Raw genomic sequence first — 19,914 nt, 5'->3', positions numbered from 1 at the left:
CTAAGTGACAAAAGTGGTTGTGGATGAATGACATTTTTGTGACATTATTAATACTAAGTGACAAAAGTGGTTGTGGATGAATGACATTTTTGTGACATTATTAATACTAAGTGACAAAAGTGGATGTGGATGAATGACATTTTTGTGACATCTTCACACTGAGTCACAAGAGTGGATGTGGATGAATGCCTCCCCGCCATGTTGTTGAGCGGTGCCGAGTACTCCGTTCCCTTAGGGCTTGCTTGAGCGCTTTGAATCCATCAAGCTGATTACTGACGAATGACACCATGGATTTTTAGTATTCCATGCTGATTTGGAGATCACGTGATTAGAGAAGCGAATCTGTCGTCCTGAAATCGTCAATAGGATCGTTTTGAGAAGGCAAGTGGCACATGGTTCGCATGTAGTTTACTGGAGCACGTGGTTTGGACACTGTACCTTACAGTATCTTACCCCACCACACCTCACCACAGATGCGCCATGAACCGAGATGTCTCCGGTGAAGATCACAGGTCGAACCCCCCGGGATCCACGAGCGGTTCCGATGGAGGAAACTCGGTCGTTCCGGGAGATTCTCCCTCAGATCGCGGGTCCAGGGTCGGTCCATCCGAGGATGAAGATCCGGGACCCGGTACGTGTCGCTCTCCGCATCGTCACCTTCTGCTGGTTCCTGAAAGTTTAGTTTTAATGGATTGTTTTTGTTTCAGGTGTAATTGTGAAGGTGAAGGTGAAGTCCGAGTTCGTCGATGATTCGTTCCCTCAACATGAAGGTTTGAACCACAAACACATTTTACTTATAAATTTACAAATAAAAATGTCAAATTGTAGTTATGCATCTTGTTTTCTCGAGGCATTCCCTTTAACACCCTTAATCGAATGCAAGTCGATGAGACAGCCTGCTTCATGTTCCAATCATTGATGGAAAGCTCTGGATGTGAATCACCAGGACAGCAGTTTGTAGTCGGGTCGAGAATCAAATCCACAAGAGACATCTCGTACTCGAGTTCACTCCTCGTGATCTGTCATGTCATCCCGAACATTCTCGAACACGGTGTATTTGGGATAATTTATTAAATAATATAAGATGAATACATTTTCACTCATTTCAGTGAAACATCGCAGGGGAGATTGTTTTTATTCAGAAATGTTCATGAAAGTTTCATTTACATTGATTGTTTTCCTTCAGATTTTGTGGTGAAGGTGGAGGTGAAGTCCGAGTTTGTCGACGATTCGTCTTTTGTGGACAAAGGTTTGAAGCACAACATTCTGCTCCTTGTATTTCAGTGATTATGACGTATTAGTGCAGATATGGAAATGGGCCCCGTAGACTGTGGGGCAAGCCCATTTAAGATGTTATCTCGTAGTCCCCTCATTGGCAGAGGCCAAACACCTCTGTGAAATATATGAAAAAATATAATAATCGCAAAATCGTTTTGTTCTCTCAATAAACATCCCGTCTCTTGTTGAAAATCAATAAAATAAAAGCTTTATTTGTTCTCGGAATATCTGTTAAAATCGGCTATAAATAACACTGCATCGACGAAATTAACCAATCACAAAGCAGTTATGGCATCCTCGTTCGCGACTGAAGAATACTTAACAACATGGCGGACGACGCCACTTCCGCGAAAGCCGTGGTAGCTGATAACAACAGATGTTTCATTCACTTTTCTTCAGTAAATGAAGCCGTTCTGAAACCATTTACCGATACAACTTGGTCCAGAGCATTGGAATGTGCTCAGGTTTGGAAGAGTTCTGACGGAGAAAAGGCCAAAATCGCCACCGATTTCGTAAGTTCCATCGGCGGTAGCTCGGACTGTGTGCAATTAGATCTACCCAGTACCAGTACGACGGCTACGAGTACGAGTGATCCGAAGCCTCATAATGCTCGTTTCCATTGGCGATGCTATCAGAAATTCACCGATAAATCTAAGATAGAACAAGCCCAAAGAAAGAGAAGAAAGCCTACAAATGACTGTCCTACAGAACTAATCAAAGGTGAGCTTCGTGCGTATTATATTTACTAATTTAGATGTGATCTAGTGATGATGAAAGCCTAGAACATTTGGCTTAGAAAGGCGACATTGACAACTTCGATCACAGATTTTGAAGTGAAAAAGTGACATTGTGGTGCTGTGCACACACCACTCCTTTGCCAAGAAGGTAGGCCACAACGCGTTGTACAAACTGAAACACTTTATTATCAGCTCGCACGTAAGCACTGGGCGGGCTCGACTTTCGAGCCCGCATATATGTACCGAGGCCACGCCTTGCCCCCGGGCATGGCCGGTCGGCCGAAAGGCGGGGCATGTATCTGAGTTCCACCCTGCGCCTCGTGACGCCTTTGCTCCGGGCGTGGCCCGAGCTGCGCTTCCACGCCCGGACGCTCGCGCCACCCACTGGTGCGCGGAATTATTGCCCACTGACATTGTGTCCACCACACGCGCCCCCCAGAATTCCCGCGCACCTGAAGGGTGAGCTTGCGGGGAAGCCGGATGACCCGGCCGAAATGCCCTCTGGCAATGCGTGCAGGGCTGGGGGGGTAGCGGGGCTGGGGGGTGCCGGGGGTCTGCCCGCCGGGGGGTGGCCTCGACGCGGAGTGGCCTCGATGCAGAGGCAGAGCTGCTTGCAGGGGGTGGTCCAGGTCGAGGTGGGCCGGCTTGAGGCGGTCCACGGAGATACTATGGAGTACCGCCGATGTCCACGGTGAAATGCTTGTCCTCGGTCTCCAGCACGCGGAAGGGCCCGTCGTACGGGGGCCGCAGCGGTGCCCGGTGGGCGTCGTACCGGACAAAAACGTACTCCGCCGTGCGAAGCTCCGGGGCGACGTGGGAGGACGGGCAACCGTGGTGTGCCGTCGGCACCGGGGCGAACCTCCTGGCGGTCTCCTGAAAGGTGGAGCGCTGTTGCGCCGCGGACCAAGGGGCCGTGGAGTCGGGGATAAATTCACCCGGTACCGGCAGAGGCTGTCCGAAGACCAGCTCCGCCGAGGACGCGCGCAGGTCGTCCTTGGGCACCGTCCTGAGGCCCAGCAGGACCCAGGGGAGCCTGTCGGCCCAGCTGCCGTCACGGAGGCTGACCCGGAGTGCGTCCTTCATTGAGCGATGGAAGCGCTCGCACAGGCCGTTGGCCTGGGGGTGGTAAGCCGTGGTGCGTTGCAGCTTGACGCCGAGCCCTTGCGCCACTGCTCCCCAGAGCTCCGAGGTGAACTGGGGGCCGCGGTCGGACGAGATGTCCTAGGGGGCGCCGAACCGGGCAACCCACGTGGCGATGAAGGCTTGCGCGACGTCAGCCGCAGCCGTCGCCGCCAATGGCACGGCCTCCGGCCACCGGGTGGTGCGGTCCACCATGGTGAGGAGGTGGATGAAACCCCGCGAGGGGGGCAGAGGTCCCACCAAGTCGACGTGGACGTGGTCGAACCGACGTTCGGGCACCGTAAACGGGGCCAACGGGGCTTGGGTGTGGCAGTGGACTTTCGCGCGCTGGCACGCGAGGCACGTCCTGGCCCAGTCGCGGACGTTCTTCCTGAGGCCATGCCAGACGAACTTCGCCGCGACGAGCTTCTGGGAGGCCTTCGTGCCCGGGTGGGACAGACCGTGGATGGCGTCAAAAACCGGGCGCTGCCAGCCAGCGGGCACGATGGGGCGAGGCCGGCCGAGGGAGACGTCGCACAAGAGGGCAGTGCCCGCAACGTCGAACGGCACCTCGGTGACGCGGAGACCCGTGACGGCGGTCCGCAAGGCCTGGACGTCGGGGTCGGCGGTCTGGTCCGCCGCCATCCAGGCATAGTCGATCCCGAGGTGGACCGCGTGTGCGACGGACCGGGAAAGGCAATCCGCCACCGGGTTTACCTTACCCGCGACGTGACGGATGTCCGTCGTGTACTCGGACACGGCAGAGAGGTGACGTTGCTGCCTTGCTGCCGGGCCGACCATGGCTCGGCGACCTTGGCCATCACGAAAACAAGGGGCTTGTGATTGACGAAGGCCGTGAATGGGCGGCCCTCGAGAAGATGGCGGAAGATGGTGAACAATCCTCTCCAAGAAGTTCTGTCGCTCAAGATTTTGGGTCTCACTATCTGCCATGATCTTTCTTGGGAAAACCACATTTCCAAGCTGGCCTCCAAAGCCAGTCGCCGACTGGGCATCCTCCGTCGTGCGAAGTCCTTCCTCGGCACACCTGAGCTCCTCACCACATACAAGGCTTTCATCCGCAGCTCAATGGAATACTGTTCTCCCCTATGGGCCGGTGCTCCTGCCTCACACCTAGCTCGGCTTCACGCTGTTGAAACCAAAGCTTTCAGAATTATTGGAATCTCCCGCGATGAAGCTATCTCTGAGGGCCTTTCACTCACTCACCGCAGGCAGGTAGGTGGTCTTTCTGTCTTCTACCGACTCCTCTCCGGCCTTGCACCCCCAGCTCTCTCTGTGCTCTGTCCCCCAAATATTCCTACAGGTCGCACAAGATCTGCCAGCAACCCTCTGATGGTTAAACTGCCGAAATCTCGGCTCTCTGCTCACCTTCACTCTTTCATTCCTCTTTTCTCCCGCCTCTGGAACAAACTCCCTCACTCCCTTCAATCCCACTCCTCCCTCCAGGTCTTTAAAACAGCTGTTCACCACCATCTCTTATCTTCCCCCATCCAAAACCTTGATCTTTTCTACCCCCGCTAATTCACCCCAGATCCACCTTGTTTGAAATTCCAACTTCTTTCCTGGAAGTCCTGGCAGTGTCCATATGTTTTATACCTCTCCCACCGCCCCCTTCCCATGCCCCCCCCCCCAAAGCCCTCGCCCTCTCTCAGATCTCTCGATGTCTCCATGTCTCTCGGTCCCTGCTCTCAAATGTTGTGTTTGTGTCCTTCCCCCTCTCTCCCCATCTTGTCTACCGCTCCCGATGTTATATGTTTTATGTGTCGGTTTGTGTTTCTGTGTGATTAATGTTCGCTCTTTCACGAGCCTCGATCTTGTATCCAAAAAAAATAAAATAAAAAAAATGTCGGACCGCAGGGTGGAGCCCGAGCAGCTCGCGGTCGAAGGTGCTGTACCGGCGTTCGTGCGGGCGGAGCTGCCGGCTAAAAAACGCCAGCGGCTGCCAAGCACCACTCACCCACTGCTCGTGCACCGCGCCCACCGCGTAGTCCGACACGTCGGTTGTGAGGGCGATTGGTGCATCGGGCGCCGGGTGCGCTAGCATGGTGGCGTTGGCCAAGGCCAGCTTTGCGCCCGCAAACGCCGCGGCCATCTGCTCCGTCCAGGCGATGTCACCTTTGCCCGGCTTCCCCAGGAGGGCCTCGTGCAGGGGGCGCAGGAGCTGGGCGACGCGGGGCACGAAGCGGTGATAAAAATTCACCATGCCCAGGAATTCCTGGAGCCCCTTGATCGTGCGGGGGTGCGGGAAACTCCTGACCGCCTCCACCTTGGCCGGTAAAGGGATGGCCCCGTGCCTGGTGATGCGGTGCCCCAAGAAGTCGATGGCGGTGACGCCGAAACGGCACTTCGCGGGGTTGATTATCAGGCCATGCTGGCCCAGGCGTTCGAAAAGCGTGTGGAGGTGGAGCAGGTGCTCCTCCCGGGATGCACTCGCAACTAGGATGTCGTCCAGGTAGACGTAGATGAAAGACAAGTCGCGCAAGACGCTGTCCATGAGCCGCTGGAACGCCTGGGCCGCATTTTTCAACCCAAAAGGCATCCGCAAGACCTCAAAGAGGCCGAAAGTTGTGATGACGGCCGTCTTCGGTACATCGTCCGGTTGTACGGGGTCCTGGTGGTAGCCCCGGATGAGGTCCACCTTGGAGAAAATGGTCGTTTTCGCCAACCGGGTGGAAAAGTCCTGAATATGCGGTCGGGGGTGGTGGCGTCGTTGAGCCGGCGGTAGTCACCGCACGGCCGCCATCCGCTGCCGGGCTTGGGCACAATGTGCAGAGGAGAGGCCCATGCGCTGTTGGAGCGCCGTACGATTCCCAGCCGCTCCAGCGTGGCGAACTCCGCTTTCGCCACGGCGAGCTTCGTGGGGTCGAGGCGGCGCGCCCGGGCGTAGACCGGTGGTCCGACGGTGGGAATATGATGTTCCCCCCTGTGTTTGACGGCCACCGCTGAAAAGGTGGGCTGCGTGAGTGCTGGGAAACTGGCGAGGAGGCGGGTAAACCCGTCCGCTGCCGGAAGCGTACAGACTAATTTCGCCGGGACGGAACCGCTCAGCAAGCTGCTTGGTAAGCCGCTCGGTGAGCTGCTCAACGAGCCGCTCAGCGAACAAGTGAGCGAGCTGAAGGTTTCGGCCTGGACGAGGCGTCGACGCTTAACGTCCACCAACAGCCCATGCGCACAAAGGAAGTCCGCACCGAGCAGGGCCATTGGCACACTGGTGGTGACGAAAGACCATTTGAAGCGCTGCCCTCCGAAACGCAGCGAGAGGCAACGCTTCCTGAATGTGCGGATGGGAGTTCCGTTGGCAGCGAGCAAGGCGGGGCCACGGCCCGCGGCTTGCTTGTCGGACGCGGAGGCAGGGAGGACGCTTACCTGTGCTCCAGTGTCGCACAGAAAACGGCGACCAGACGAGGTGTCTGTGATGAACAGGAGGCTGCCTGAATGGCCGACGCTCATGGCCGCAAGTGAGCGCCGGCCCGGTCGTTTCCCGACCCGTCGAAAGAACAAGGCGGGCGGCACGCTCTAGCCTTGCGGCCGAACCTGGCATGATAGTAGCACCAGGTTTGCGGTGGTGGCTGCCGCGTCGGCCGTGCCGGCGGTGGTGGGCGGAGCGTAGCAGCGGCCATGAGGGAATCAGGGGGCGCTGTAGCCTCCGCACCGGGATCCACTACGGCAGCACCGTACGCCAACCGCATGTTGCAGGCCGCAAAAAATTTGTCCGCCTCTCCGGCCAGGGCGCGGGGTTCCGTTATGTTCGAACCGGCCAGCGCGAGCCGCACCTGCGCAGGTAGCTGGCGGAGGAAAAGCGCGCGGAAAAGGAAATCCGGGCGCTGGTCTCCAAGAAGGGACAACATAAAATCCATCCGAACGGACGGTCGTGTGTCGCTATGGCTGAACCAGTCGGGGTCACCAGTGTGGTGCTGTGCACACACAACTCGTTTGCCAAGAAGGTAGGCCACAGCGCGTTGTACAAACTGAAACACTTTATTATCAGCTCGCACGTAAGCACTGGGCGGGCTCGACTTTCGAGCCCGCATATATGTCCCGAGGCCACGCCTTGCCCCCGGGCGTGGCCGGTCGGCCGAAAGGCAGGGCATGTATCTCAGTTCCACCCTGCGCCTCGTGTCGCCTTTGCTCCGGGTGTGGCCCGAGCTGCGCTTCCACGCCCGGATGCTCGCGCCACCCGCTGGTGCGCGGAATTATTGCACACTGACATTGTGTCCGCACAACATTTTACATTTTACATTTGTTTGCCATGGGTGCGGTCAGCTCTGTTTACCAATGTAAATTATGTTTCCCGAACAAAGAGTGATGATCTAACATTTCGTAACGAGCGTGACGGAGGCAGTCGCTGCAGTCGACCACTCCACCACCATTTGTCATATTCAAGCTAACCATGTTTTTATGAAATATAATCGATATTCATCGAAGCGTATTTAAAAGGATATTAAAAGCTTCAAAATCCACCGTGTGGCATAAATTACCATCATATTGATATGGATCCAGCTTCGTCTCTGTGCTAGCGCACGGAGACGACTTTGTGTTTATAGGAGTAAGCTAAGCGTTCAATTGTGCATGTTCTGTCCGAGAATGAATTATAACAACAATACTTTTTTATACTTACTCGGTAGGCTTAGTCGGTAGGCTTAGTCAGTATGCATTTTCATAAAATTGTGCAATGGCTGAGGTCTTCCAATTTTGTTCATTTAATATGTTGTTATTCTTGCAGTTTCTGTCCAGTGTGTGTGAGTTTTTTTTTCTTTCTGATGGCCTTTCCAATCAATAATTGTGATGATTCAATTTCTGCAATTTTTATTATCTTGAAATGAGCCTGATCGGCGGAGATTTTGCGCCTTAAAAATATTAGTTTCAGGTCTCCGCCTGCCTGACTTTTACCAGTTTTACCAATTTAACAGCCCACCAGTTATCATCAGGAGCCCAGATACAGATGTATTTGTGATCGCCTTGGGACTTACTAATCAAATCAGTCCACCGCTGTACTTTTATACTGGTAGAGAGGACAAAGTGCGCACAATTGATGTCGGTGCTGTTCAGCAGGAGTTGGGAGATGAACTGACGGAAGCTCTGATAGGATTCCACTGTTTCACCGGTTGTGATTCGGTCAGTTCCTTTTATGGAAAGGGGAAACAAAGAGCCTTTAAACTACTGCAGAAGAATCCCACCCTTATGGAGTCATTCAAGGAACTTGGTACATCTTATGACATATCTGAAGAGATGGTCAGTCGTCTGGAAGAGTTTGTATGCCTACTGTATGGGCAGAAGGAAATTACTTCAGTAAATGAAGTGAGATATCTCATGTTGAAGACAGCAACCAGAACTGAAAGTGTCATGCCCCCAAACCAGGACTCCCTCAAAAAGCAAATCCAGAGAGCTAACTATCAAGCCAGCAGCTACAAGAAAAGCCTGGTGCAACACCAGGATCTGCCATCTCCTGCAGGCAATGGTTGGAAGATGGATGGCAATGAGCTCACAATTGACTGGATGGACCTAGCTCCAGCTCCTGAAAGTGTTCTAGAACTTGCATTCTGCAGATGTAGGGGATAAAAGTGTAAACCTCCAAATGCTGATGAGTCATGCTGTATCTCTCTTGGACTGAGATGTACAGATCTGTGCCAGTGCAAGAAATGTGAGAACATTCAGCTCCCAACAGACATTGAAGAGACAGAAGACCCCGACAATGGTGAAGGTGATGATGAGGAATATGGAGAGGACCTGTAAATTCGCAAGTAAGGTGCTCAAGTATAAAAGAATATAATACAAACATGAAGTGTATGCTACTCTATATATGACGAGGCAATTTCATCTAGTATATTTTACTAAATAAATTGGTAATAACGTGATCAAACAAGTTATGTCGCTTTTTTGTGCAGATTTTTGATTGGGTTTCATGATCTGAATGCGTTTTCATGAACTGTCCATTACAAAATTATAATAATCTTTGGTTAGGTTAACTCATCCAGGACGAACCCCACGTATTAGTGGTTTGGTGAAATAACTGTTAGTCATAAACATCATACATACATGAGCAGAAAGCAAAAAAAACCAAAAACTTTGAGCCCATTTTTGTCACAGTGCGAGATATAGTTCATTCACAGCTATATTTCTTCATGTGAATAGCACTAAATCATCAAATTGGCAACAATGGAACATTCAAAATCACTATTTTTCCATTCAAATTGCCAATTTTATGGTTTATAATTAAATTTATGTTTATATTTTCATTTCTAATAAACTACATCCCTTTGTAAATACTTTAATAGTGCAAGAAAAAAAAAATATTGCCAATTTGACTAATTAATAGATTATATAATTAATGTGCACTAAAAAAATAGGGAACAATGCATTTTCTTCCTTGGTAACTATTGACAATTTAATTTATAAAGTTTATTTCCAATGCCAATGAGGAGACTACGAAAATATTTATCTAAGACATAAATAAGCTATCGCCCCACTGTCTACCGGGGAGTTGCATCCAACACAAAATGGGATTCCCTAGTTAGCTCGTCCCCAGCGCAGCGGTTGCGATGCTGGGCGAATGGAAAGGTGGTACGAGAGAGCCGACGCTCATTGCCAAGACCGACTCCACATCTTGCTCCGGGTCCAATAAAAAACTGAGCGAACGAGGTCTCTCTGAGGTCTCCAGGCGAACGAGGTCTCCCACAAGTTTTTTCTAAACTTTATCACGGTAATCACCTTCATCACTGTTGAGAATCAGGTCACACCACTGTTGGGATGGTCATGTCACCTGCAAATTTCACCACGAGTAAGCTGTCTGACGGCTGAGGTGACACAATCATGAGAAAATGTTAAAAGTCGAACTAAAATCAGAGAAAATTAACGTAGCACAGATAGGTATACGTTTATGTAGATGGTTTAACAGGTGATGGAGAGTGAGTGAAACAGCCATCCACTAAAAGTGAGTGAAACAGCCATCTACCAAAAGTGAGTGAAACAGTCATCCACCAAAAGTGAGTGAAACAGCCATCCACCAAAAGTGAGTGAAACAGTCATCCACCAAAAGTGAGTCAAAGAGCCATCCACCAAAGGTGAGTGAAGCAGCCATCTGCCAAAAGTGAGTGAAACAGCCATCCACCAAAAGTGAGTGAAGTAGTCATCCACCAAAAGTGAGTGAAACAGCCATCCACCAAAAGTGAGTGAAACAGCCATCCACCAAAGTGAGTGAAACAGCCATCCACCAAAAGTGAGTGAAACAGCTATCTGCCAAAGGTGAGTGAAACAGCCATCCACCAAAAGTGAGTGAAGCAGTCATCCACCAAAAGTGAGTGAAACAGCTATCTGCCAAAAGTGAGTGAAACAGCCATCCACCAAAAGTGAGTGAAACAGCTATCTGCCAAAAGTGAGTGAAACAGCCATCCACCAAAAGTGAGTGAAACAGCTATCTGCCAAAAGTGAGTGAAACAGCCATCCACCAAAAGTGAGTGAAACAGCTATCTGCCAAAAGTGAGTGAAACAGCCATCCACCAAAAGTGAGTGAAACAGCTATCTGCCAAAAGTGAGTGAAACAGCTATCTGCCAAAAGTGAGTGAAACAGCTATCTGCCAAAAGTGAGTGAAACAGCCATCCACCAAAAGTGAGTGAAACAGCTATCTGCCAAAAGTGAGTGAAACAGCTATCTGCCAAAAGTGAGTGAAACAGCCATCCACCAAAAGTGAGTGAAACAGCCATCCACCAAAAGTGAGTGAAACAGCTATCCACCAAAAGTGAGTGAAACAGCTATCCACCAAAAGTGAGTGAAACAGCTATCTGCCAAAAGTGAGTGAAACAGCCATCCACCAAAAGTGAGTGAAACAGATATCTGCCAAAAGTGAGTGAAACAGCTATCTGCCAAAAGTGAGTGAAACAGCCATCCACCAAAAGTGAGTGAAACAGTCATCCACTAAAAGTGAGTGAAACAGCTATCTGCCAAAAGTGAGTGAAACAGCCATCCACCAAAAGTGAGTGAAACAGCCATCCACCAAAAGTGAGTGAAACAGCTATCTGCCAAAAGTGAGTGAAACAGCCATCCACCAAAAGTGAGTGAAACAGCGATCCATAAAAAAAAGACAAACAAAAAAATAACTTTCATCCACCTCCACCAAAGTTGGACAGAGATTGTGTAAAGTTCTGGAATTAATGTGATACATACACATCACGTGTATGCAGATATCAGTTTGGTGAAGTGTTCCACTGGGGGAAATTGGTCCAGAACACTCATTTTCCCACAACTAAGGTGTGACAATATAATTTTGAAAAAAAAACAATTGTTTTTGTTTTCTTCCTTGTGATAAACTTTCCGATTTGCAGGTGAAGCTCATCCAGTGACGACAGAAAATATCCAAATACACGTTCTTCAGTCTGCCCAGGATGCTCTGAGCAATGAGAGTGTAAAGCAGGAACCTTGTGATTCTCCTCCCAAAGACCCCAGCGATGATACTCACCTGCCCAAAGGTAATCGGAGGCAGGCACAGGACACCGCACTCCTCGGTGTTTTATGAACGTCTCTATGATATAATGGTTCAATTCCACATCATGTGGATGGACCGATCCTTTTAAACAGTGCGTGCTCACACAGACCTGTTTTTATAAACTCCACATCGATAGAGAGTTAAGTGTTCCGAGCATGTTTAAAGGATTTCTTTTACAGTTCTTCCCTTGGATTAATGAGACATATTAAGCGAAGTGTGCAAAGTGTTTTAGCATCCCACACTGCTGGAAAATTGTTTTTCTTTATCTCGAATGTAATTTAAATTTACCCTGAATAATAAAAGGATGCAAAGTTAAACCAATCACATCAATCCATTGAACACGTGAGATGTGTTCAAGATCGTTGAGAATAGCTGCGTAACTATTGCATTCTGACCACGAGATGAACGGCATCACACTCGATTACAATTTTGGATGCCTTTCTGCATTACTGACTATTCATTCCAAGTCCTGTTTCGCAAGGGATTGTAAAATAGAAATTATAACGACTCGTTCATGTCCTGCTTACCTAGACACAAGCTGGGTATGTTTAAATGTGAAACTGCTGATTTACCATCAAATGTGAATTAGCTGAAAGAGTAGGTCAATAAATTGTGGAAAAATTAATTTTTTTAATCATTAATTTGCTTTTCTTGAAACCAAACAATTGTCAAAAGAATCTCGCGAGATCTCGGAGACGGTGGCAGGGATTTTCGAAGCTCCACACGGTCTCCACGTTTTTCGAAGTTAAGTCTGTTCACAATTGTATTTTGTCGAAACTGTATTTATCTTTCGGTGTGTGAAGTTATTGTGTGCAACTTTGGTTGTTTCTCGGTGTTTATCTTTCATAAATTGATCGTCTGTTTGCCGCGTCGCGAGCAAGGCCTTTGCCGCGTCGCGAACGATTTGAAATCGAAGTTAAGTGATTGTTCCCATTTGTATTTTCGTTAAAACTGTATTTATTTATGGTGTTGTACGTATATTGTGTCCCGACGAAGATTTTTCGGTGCAAATCTTTCATACCTGTATTGAAAATTGTGTTAATTCGTGTCTTGAGGCCTTGTACAGTGTACACTGTACAACCTTGAGGCTTTGTTTTTCTCTCAGCGGTCCGTCGTTTGTGATCCAATAACTTTCGTTCTCTGTATTCCCAGTCTTTTCACCCATAGCCTACTTCCTTGTATAAATCTCAACTCAAAAAAAAAAACAAAAAAACAACATTTCCTTCTCTGTTCTCATTCGTTTATTCATTCTTATTCGTTCGTTCGTTCTTCGACCACGTGTTTCTCCCCCATTTCCCCAGATAGTTTTCACTGTTATTAACCTTCAATGTTTACACTTTCCCCTCAAGTTATGTATTCCGTCATATATTATAACACCTTTTTCTTCTTCTTCTTTAAAAGGCTGCTTTCGACTTGCTCACCAAATCAATTCATGCCAAAAAAAATATCCATCTCCTATAGTGCCTTTTTTCTACATTCCCTAAACTCTCCTGCACTCCATCCTCCATCCAGCGTCCTTAAACGTATTTTTAACTCGAAGGTCACAAGAAACTCATTTTGCAATAAATGTTCGTTTCCCATAAATCGTACACTTTCTAAAATCCAATCTCGCCCCTCCCCTCCAAATCTTCCCCATAACCCCTCCCCTCCAAATCTTCCCCATCACCCATCCCTTTCAAATCTCCCCCCTTGCCCCCTCCCTCCTAAACTACCCCCTCACCCCTCCCCGCCAAGACGCCCCCTCGCCCCTCCCCTCCTAGACTCCTCCCTCACCCCTCCCCTCCAAATCTCCCCCATATCCCATCCCTTTCAAATCCCTCCCCTTGTCCCTTCCCTCCCAAACTCCCCCCTCGCCCCTCCCCTTCAAATGTCCCCACCCTCATTGCTTCTCAATTTCCCCCCTCTCACTCCCCCTCCTCAAAGCGTCCTCCCCGCTTCTTCCCCCTTCCAACTCTCACCTCCATCTCCCCCAACCTTCTGCCTCGCTCTTCCCCCTCCTCAAATAACACCTCATTGTGCCTCACCCAATCACCATCAAACCTTTTGTCCGCCCCATCCTTCCCTTTCTCCGAGCTATTCTGAAATCTCTGACACACCTTCAACAGCTCTCCCTACCTCTTCCACCTCTTCCACATCTTACCCTACCCCTCCTCCCCCCTGTTCTGTATTTGATGCTCCCCCATCCTCTTCATTAACGGTATGGACCTCAAACATCCGGGGCCTTCGTTCAAACTTAACTGATCTCAGTAGGTGATAAATGTTGCTTCTGGGACACCTCCGTTTAACATGGGAAATCCCTATCTAATGTCATTTACCCCCTTGTCTTTTTCAAAAATCATAAACACCTCTATTTCTCCCTCTATGAACCTATAATCCTTCTCACCTTATGAACCTATAATCCTTCTCGCCTTATGAACCTATAATCCTCACCTTATGAACCTATAATCCTTCTAGCCTTATGAACCTATGATTTTCTTCCTTTATGAACCTATAATCCTTCTCACCTTATGAACCTATGATTTTCTTCCTTCATGAACCTATAATCCTTCTAGCCTTATGAACCTATGATCCTTCTCACTTACATGTAATTTTTACCCTATTCCCCCCACTACCCCCTTAATGTAGTTCCTTAGACCACTCTACTAATGAGCCTATAAATATATCTCCCTCCTGACACCTCCTGACACCAATTGTTACAGACGCGGTTGTGGATGTTGGTTTACCGAGCGGTTTGGTATGACCGCGTCTGCACGTTTACCCGATTATACTCGAACGTTGGCCGAGTCGCGCTACGCTAAATCAATTGAGGAAAGGACACAACGGCTGGGTTTAAAATGACACGACACCAGGGGTACGGTTCTCAAGACCTCCGGAGGAGGTTATAATATTGCGGAAGGTTAGATTACAAAGACAAGAGAGACAGCATAGAAAGGTGGGCACTTAATTACGGTCTTATAGTAGCCCCGACAGACGACAGATAAACAGGACAAAACTGACTCACACGGGGATTGATGGCAAGGAAAGGCGGGTAGTCGATGGCTCAAGGTGCACTCTTGGCTCAGGGACAGAATCGACCCGGTCCGGTTCAAAGATGCGGGGAGGTCGCTCAGCGCTCGGAGGTCGCGACTTGTCTCTTCTTCAAGCTCGGGGCGCACCTGACGTCACGTCCGGTAAGTGGCCGCGTATATCCGGCGGGGAGTGACACGCCCTCGGCTCGTTAGCTCCGCCCCAGATGGAATCGGCCCGTTGCTTCTCATTGGGTGCGGGGGTTACCGGCTCCGCCCTTGACGAGGGGCCGACAGGCAGCCCCTTCGTGGTAACCCCGTCGGCGCACATGGGTAATGGCGGCTAACCGAGCCGGAGTGAGGACGCACACTCCCCGTGCGCTGTTGTGGTAGTTGTTGTTGTAGTTGTTGTTGTAGTTGTTGTGGTTGTTGTTTCATGGGGAAGATGGGAGGAGGTATGGGGAGGTCCTAAACTCACTACTGGTGCCATACAATCACATTCTGGTGCAACGAAGAGTCAGAATTAATGGAAACGAGTCCTTAACTGACATAGACTAAGAATAACTAGCAAGATGTCCGAAAGTTGTCTACGTGAGATGCGGTGGACCTGGGCACGACATTTAATGGGGGAAAAAGGGGAAGGTCGGTTCTACAGAGTGTTGTTTACAGACAATGGGACTAGGGAATGGGGGATTGGGGATAGTTGGGGAGTATTGGGGAAATAGGGGAATATTTACAAGCGGATATGGAGGCCAAATGCCATATCCGCAACATTGCACCCTTCTCTACCCTCGGGGCGTCCCGACCCGATAAATTTTTACCTATTTTAGTGTGGCACTCAGATGTAGTTCCCTCTACTATTAACTCTACCCTGAGTGCGACAGTTTTACAGATATTCACAAATGAGTAAATATGTCCCCCTGCGACGTTGCACCCTTCTCCTCACAGAAACACACCCACAGGATAACCGAATCGCGGAAAGAATTCGCAAACTAAACATACAGCCGGTAGGGAGCATTATTTACAATACTACACTGATATTTACACTACGATCCAGGACCTGTTTTTGGAGGAACACATGCAGATGTTATGCATAGAGAGAGCACGCATGCCAGCATCGATACACCAACCCACGAGTGCTCTGTGGCCTTACGGCCTTTAATAATGTGCAGAGCACCCCGTTCAAGCACCAAAAGCACCACCCCATCACACAGTCAGCACCATCCGGTGCACCAATAAAGTGTCTATAAATCACGGTGTGGTGTCGCAGCCGGCCGATGGTCTGCCGCTGGTCTTGCCTTCGTGTGGTGCACTTGGCCTTCTTACTTCTTTAAAAATAAAGAAAGGCGCCAACCGCGTTCATTTCTTTATTGTGGCCGTCAGGGGGCCAACTATTAGTGGTTCACCTGTATGGCATAGGTGCCACGTTGACCCATAGGTCCATCCATGGGTGGTGCTTGCCCGCAAAAGAACTGCGGTCCATGGTGGGTGGCCACAAACATTGCGGTCCATATGGTGTATCGATCCAGGCAGCAAGCAGCGAAAGTGCAGGCCCACAACTGCGGAGCCAGCACCTCTCTCTCCTCTCTCTCTGCCCCAAAGCCAGATCCTCGGAGGTGGGAGACAAAAGAAGCAGACAAGTGAGTAAGGTGGTAAGGGCGCAAAAGTGCACGCAACATTAGGTAATGCACACTAGGGGCACATGGGAACCAGGTGAGACAGGTACGTTCCTACCGTACGCCCCCCCCCCCACCAGGTAACCTACATGGCCCCTCCCTTACCCCTTACTGTATCCACAAAACACAACACTACCCATAAACATCTACTTTACAAATCAACAAACGTCCCTACTGTCTTCCCCGTTCCTCCCATAAACCAAATTCGTCTTCTCTCCCTCCTAACCAATCAAATTTGCCATTTTCAACTCTCATCAAAATTTGCCATCTCCAACTCAACATCATAATTTGCCATCACCAATTCATCATCAGTCCCTCCTAAGGAGGGAGAGATGGAATCACCCCAATGTCTCATCCACGTCGTGATGCGTCTCACAAATCCAACAGCAATTCTCCTTCCTGCAACACAAACAAAGAAAACACAGGTGTGGAGTCATCATCACCACAGGTAAGTGGCTGCGTATGGTGCGACAGGTTCATCAATCCTAACTATTTCCTAAATGACTTTAACAACTTTACACTACCCGGGGTCTTTCCCTGCCAATCCATTGGCCCTCTTACACTATGGGTTCTAAAAACCAATTCCCATTGACCAACTGTGGTGCTTTTCAATTTGGGGTCTCACTCCCCCGATTCATCTCCCGGTGCCCTCGCACAATTTCTGGGCCGTGACGTGTACCTCTCCCAGCGGGTCTACCCACCTGCACACCCCCACCACTGCAGTTGCCTCCGAGCGTACCTGCTCCTTACCCTAACCTAACTACCTGGGGAAGGCCCTCTGGCGCTCTCCCCACTCGGTGCCCTCTCTGGCACTGGGCTGCCCGATCCACACCCGGGATCCTCAGGCACCCACTCACAACTACCGGCTCCCAGAGCCCACCTGCGGCCTCACCTGGCCGACATCCTCACAGTGGTGGAGTGCCCAACCAACTACACACACTAACAGGCTACACGCCCAGCCATTTCCACAACACTAATGCACCCATCCACAATACCATTCTGCAACCGCACCACAAATGCCAATATCCAACCACAATTTACCTATACCCTCTACTTAACACTTACACTACCCGCCCCGGGTACTCGTGAAAGGGGTCCACTCTTCCCCCATCCACACCTTCGCACCATGCACACCACTCCGTACCACTTACTCCAACTCTCTCCACACACCTGTACTTGCACACCTGTGCTCTCATTCTTGGTGCCGCCTGCACCCTTCTCTCCCCAAGCGCATTCGCGCTGATCCACACACTCACTACTCATACACTGCTCCACACACCTGTCCAGCTCTCACACAGCATCATCTCATCTAACTACTCCCCTCTGAAACTTGCGCTTCCCAGTCGTCCCTTTAAACTATTGCGCTCCCTCGTCATTATCATCCATACTAATCTACCTGCGTCCCCACTACAGGTATCAGTCACTAACTAAACTTAACGTCACCTAATGTCCTCTTCTAGGGCACTATCAATATAACCTAACCCACCCGGGCTAGTTTTTACTGCCATACACCCCATAAGCTATAGCGCATTTGCCCCACTATGGGAAGGGTGGCAGGGATGCCCCCCTTACCCACCGGGCCCATCGCTCACTACCAATCTTGCACATCAAATTTCAACAAATTAAAAATTTGCCAATCACTACCCATCATCTGCCAATCACTACTGCCAATCCCTTGCCAATCATCAAATTTTGTTTTTCTCTAATCTCGGGGCCAAAACACTAACCTCATCACCCAGTCTACTCACTAATGCCTCTCGGTGCGCCAATTCCTGTCCAAAGCCCGGCTTCGTAAAGCCGAGCAATGAATGTGGGTTGTTTGGTGCCAGCGGCTGGATACGTCCCGCATTCGGTGCAGGGAAGGAGGTTTACCCGGGCCGAGATCCCACGCACCATCTCGGCACGGAGCCATCCCATGGCCCGATCTCGACCTGCCGGAATGCCTCAACAAAAAGTGGTCGCCATGACGACCCTTCCTACCGGGCTGCCCGCTCCGCCTAGTGGAGCCCGGACGCGGCCGTTCCACGCGAGGCCCAGCGTGGATCGCGCACGGCGGTCCTTTCGAACCCGCCGTGGCCCGGATCCCCGCTGGTTCTCGCGGCACGCGAAGCCCGGCACGCACCGAGGGCCCGCTTCGGCTAAAAGTCGACCTAACCTCTAACCCGGTTACCTTCGATGCCTCACCTGCATGCTTACACCCCGCAGCCCGTTCCTTGCTCACACATCCAGCCGTTCCCATGCTCCTCGTACCTTTCCTTACACACCCAGGTACCTTCATTCCACTCACAGCCTTGGTCACACACCTGACCACCGAACACTTTGGCACACATTCGTTGGTCGCACACCTCACCAACACACCTCTTCGCGCCCCTCCTCTGTCACCTCCTCTGTGACAATCACAGGTGTGCTCTCATTCGCACACCCAACCACGTGCCTCACCACCAACTCCAGCGTGCATTCCCACTCACGCTCTACCATTCCAGGTGTGCATCCTTTCTCACCTGTCACAACCAACTCACGCTCCTTGTCACTCTCACTACTCTCACCTCCATTCTTGACAGCGCACTCACCCTTACTCTTGACAGCGCACTCTTTCCTCAGGCACCTGTCCGTTACACACCTTTTTCGCACACACTCTCCCGTCACACCCTCTGTAACACTCACCACAGGCGTGCATTCTTCCCTGCCTTTGACAGCGCACTCTTTCCCCATGCACCTGTCCGTCACACACCTTTCTCGCGCACACTCTTGCGCACACTCTCCCGTCACTCCCTCTGTAACACTTACCACACCGCGCTTCCATGTGCTCCCTCGCACACGCACTACGACCGACTCACTCTCGCCAGCACCCTCACTCCTTGGCACGCACTTTTTCCTCACACACCCCAGAGTCGGACTTTCTTGCACACCTCCTTTTTCGCACACCAGACCTGTCGCACACTTCACCAACGGCCTCTCACGAACACCCGGGTCCATCTCGACCCCCAAGCTTCTTAAATCCCCTGGCGCATCATACGCACGACCATATTGGTCACCACTTACACCGGGTCCTCTGCCACTTCGCTTCTCCATCACCTGCGAATCCCTCATCCGGTTAATGAGCACATCATCACGATCCAAACACAGACTTTGGACCAATTCTTTTATCTCCTCTTTTATCTCTTTCTTATCCTCTCTCCGTCGCTTCTTAATTTCGCTCACCCCTTCTTCCACTTCTTCTAATTTCTGCTTCACCTCTTTTATTCCCCGGTACGTCTCCTCAAGCTCGTCCTCCAAGGCTACCTTGACCGTTTCCATGTGCGTCCTCACCTGCCGGTCCTTCGTCTCCATTACCTCTATCACCTCGTCCAACCTCGTTGTCAGTCCCTCACGTACCATCTGACATTCCCTCTTCGTCGCTATCAAGTCATCTTTTAGTTCTTTCTGTGTCGCTTTTAATCCTCCTAATACCGCAGTGTTCTTCTTTACCTGGTCCCCCAACTCCTTTTGTCCCACTGTCAGTTGTTCTACTCCCAGCGTCAACTCCTCTATACCCCCTTGCAATTTTACAGTCCCCTTTCTCACCTCCTTCTCCATGCGCTCCTTACAGTGCCTCACCTCC

The 19,914-nt window shown here is 50.4% G+C and overlaps 1 protein-coding gene across 1 annotated transcript; it reads left to right on the top strand.

Moving 5' to 3' along the window:
• The first annotated feature begins 381 nt into the window (after nucleotides 1-381).
• LOC144892300 (uncharacterized) lies at nucleotides 382-12,257 on the top strand. The gene is made up of 4 exons (XM_078778155.1): nucleotides 382-631; nucleotides 708-770; nucleotides 1,187-1,249; nucleotides 11,472-12,257. The coding sequence occupies exons 1-4, from the start codon at nucleotides 481-483 to the stop codon at nucleotides 11,660-11,662; spliced, it is 468 nt and encodes a 155-aa protein (XP_078634281.1). The 5' UTR covers nucleotides 382-480; the 3' UTR covers nucleotides 11,663-12,257.
• The last annotated feature ends 7,657 nt before the right edge of the window (nucleotides 12,258-19,914 follow it).

The sequence above is a fragment of the Myxine glutinosa genome, chromosome 5, assembly GCF_964187855.1.
Source record: "Myxine glutinosa chromosome 5, kmMyxGlut1.1, whole genome shotgun sequence".
NCBI classification, from domain to species: Eukaryota; Metazoa; Chordata; class Myxini; order Myxiniformes; family Myxinidae; genus Myxine; species Myxine glutinosa.
The sequence above is the reverse complement of the archived record's forward strand: the minus strand, read 5'-3'. Positions and strand labels throughout refer to the sequence as shown.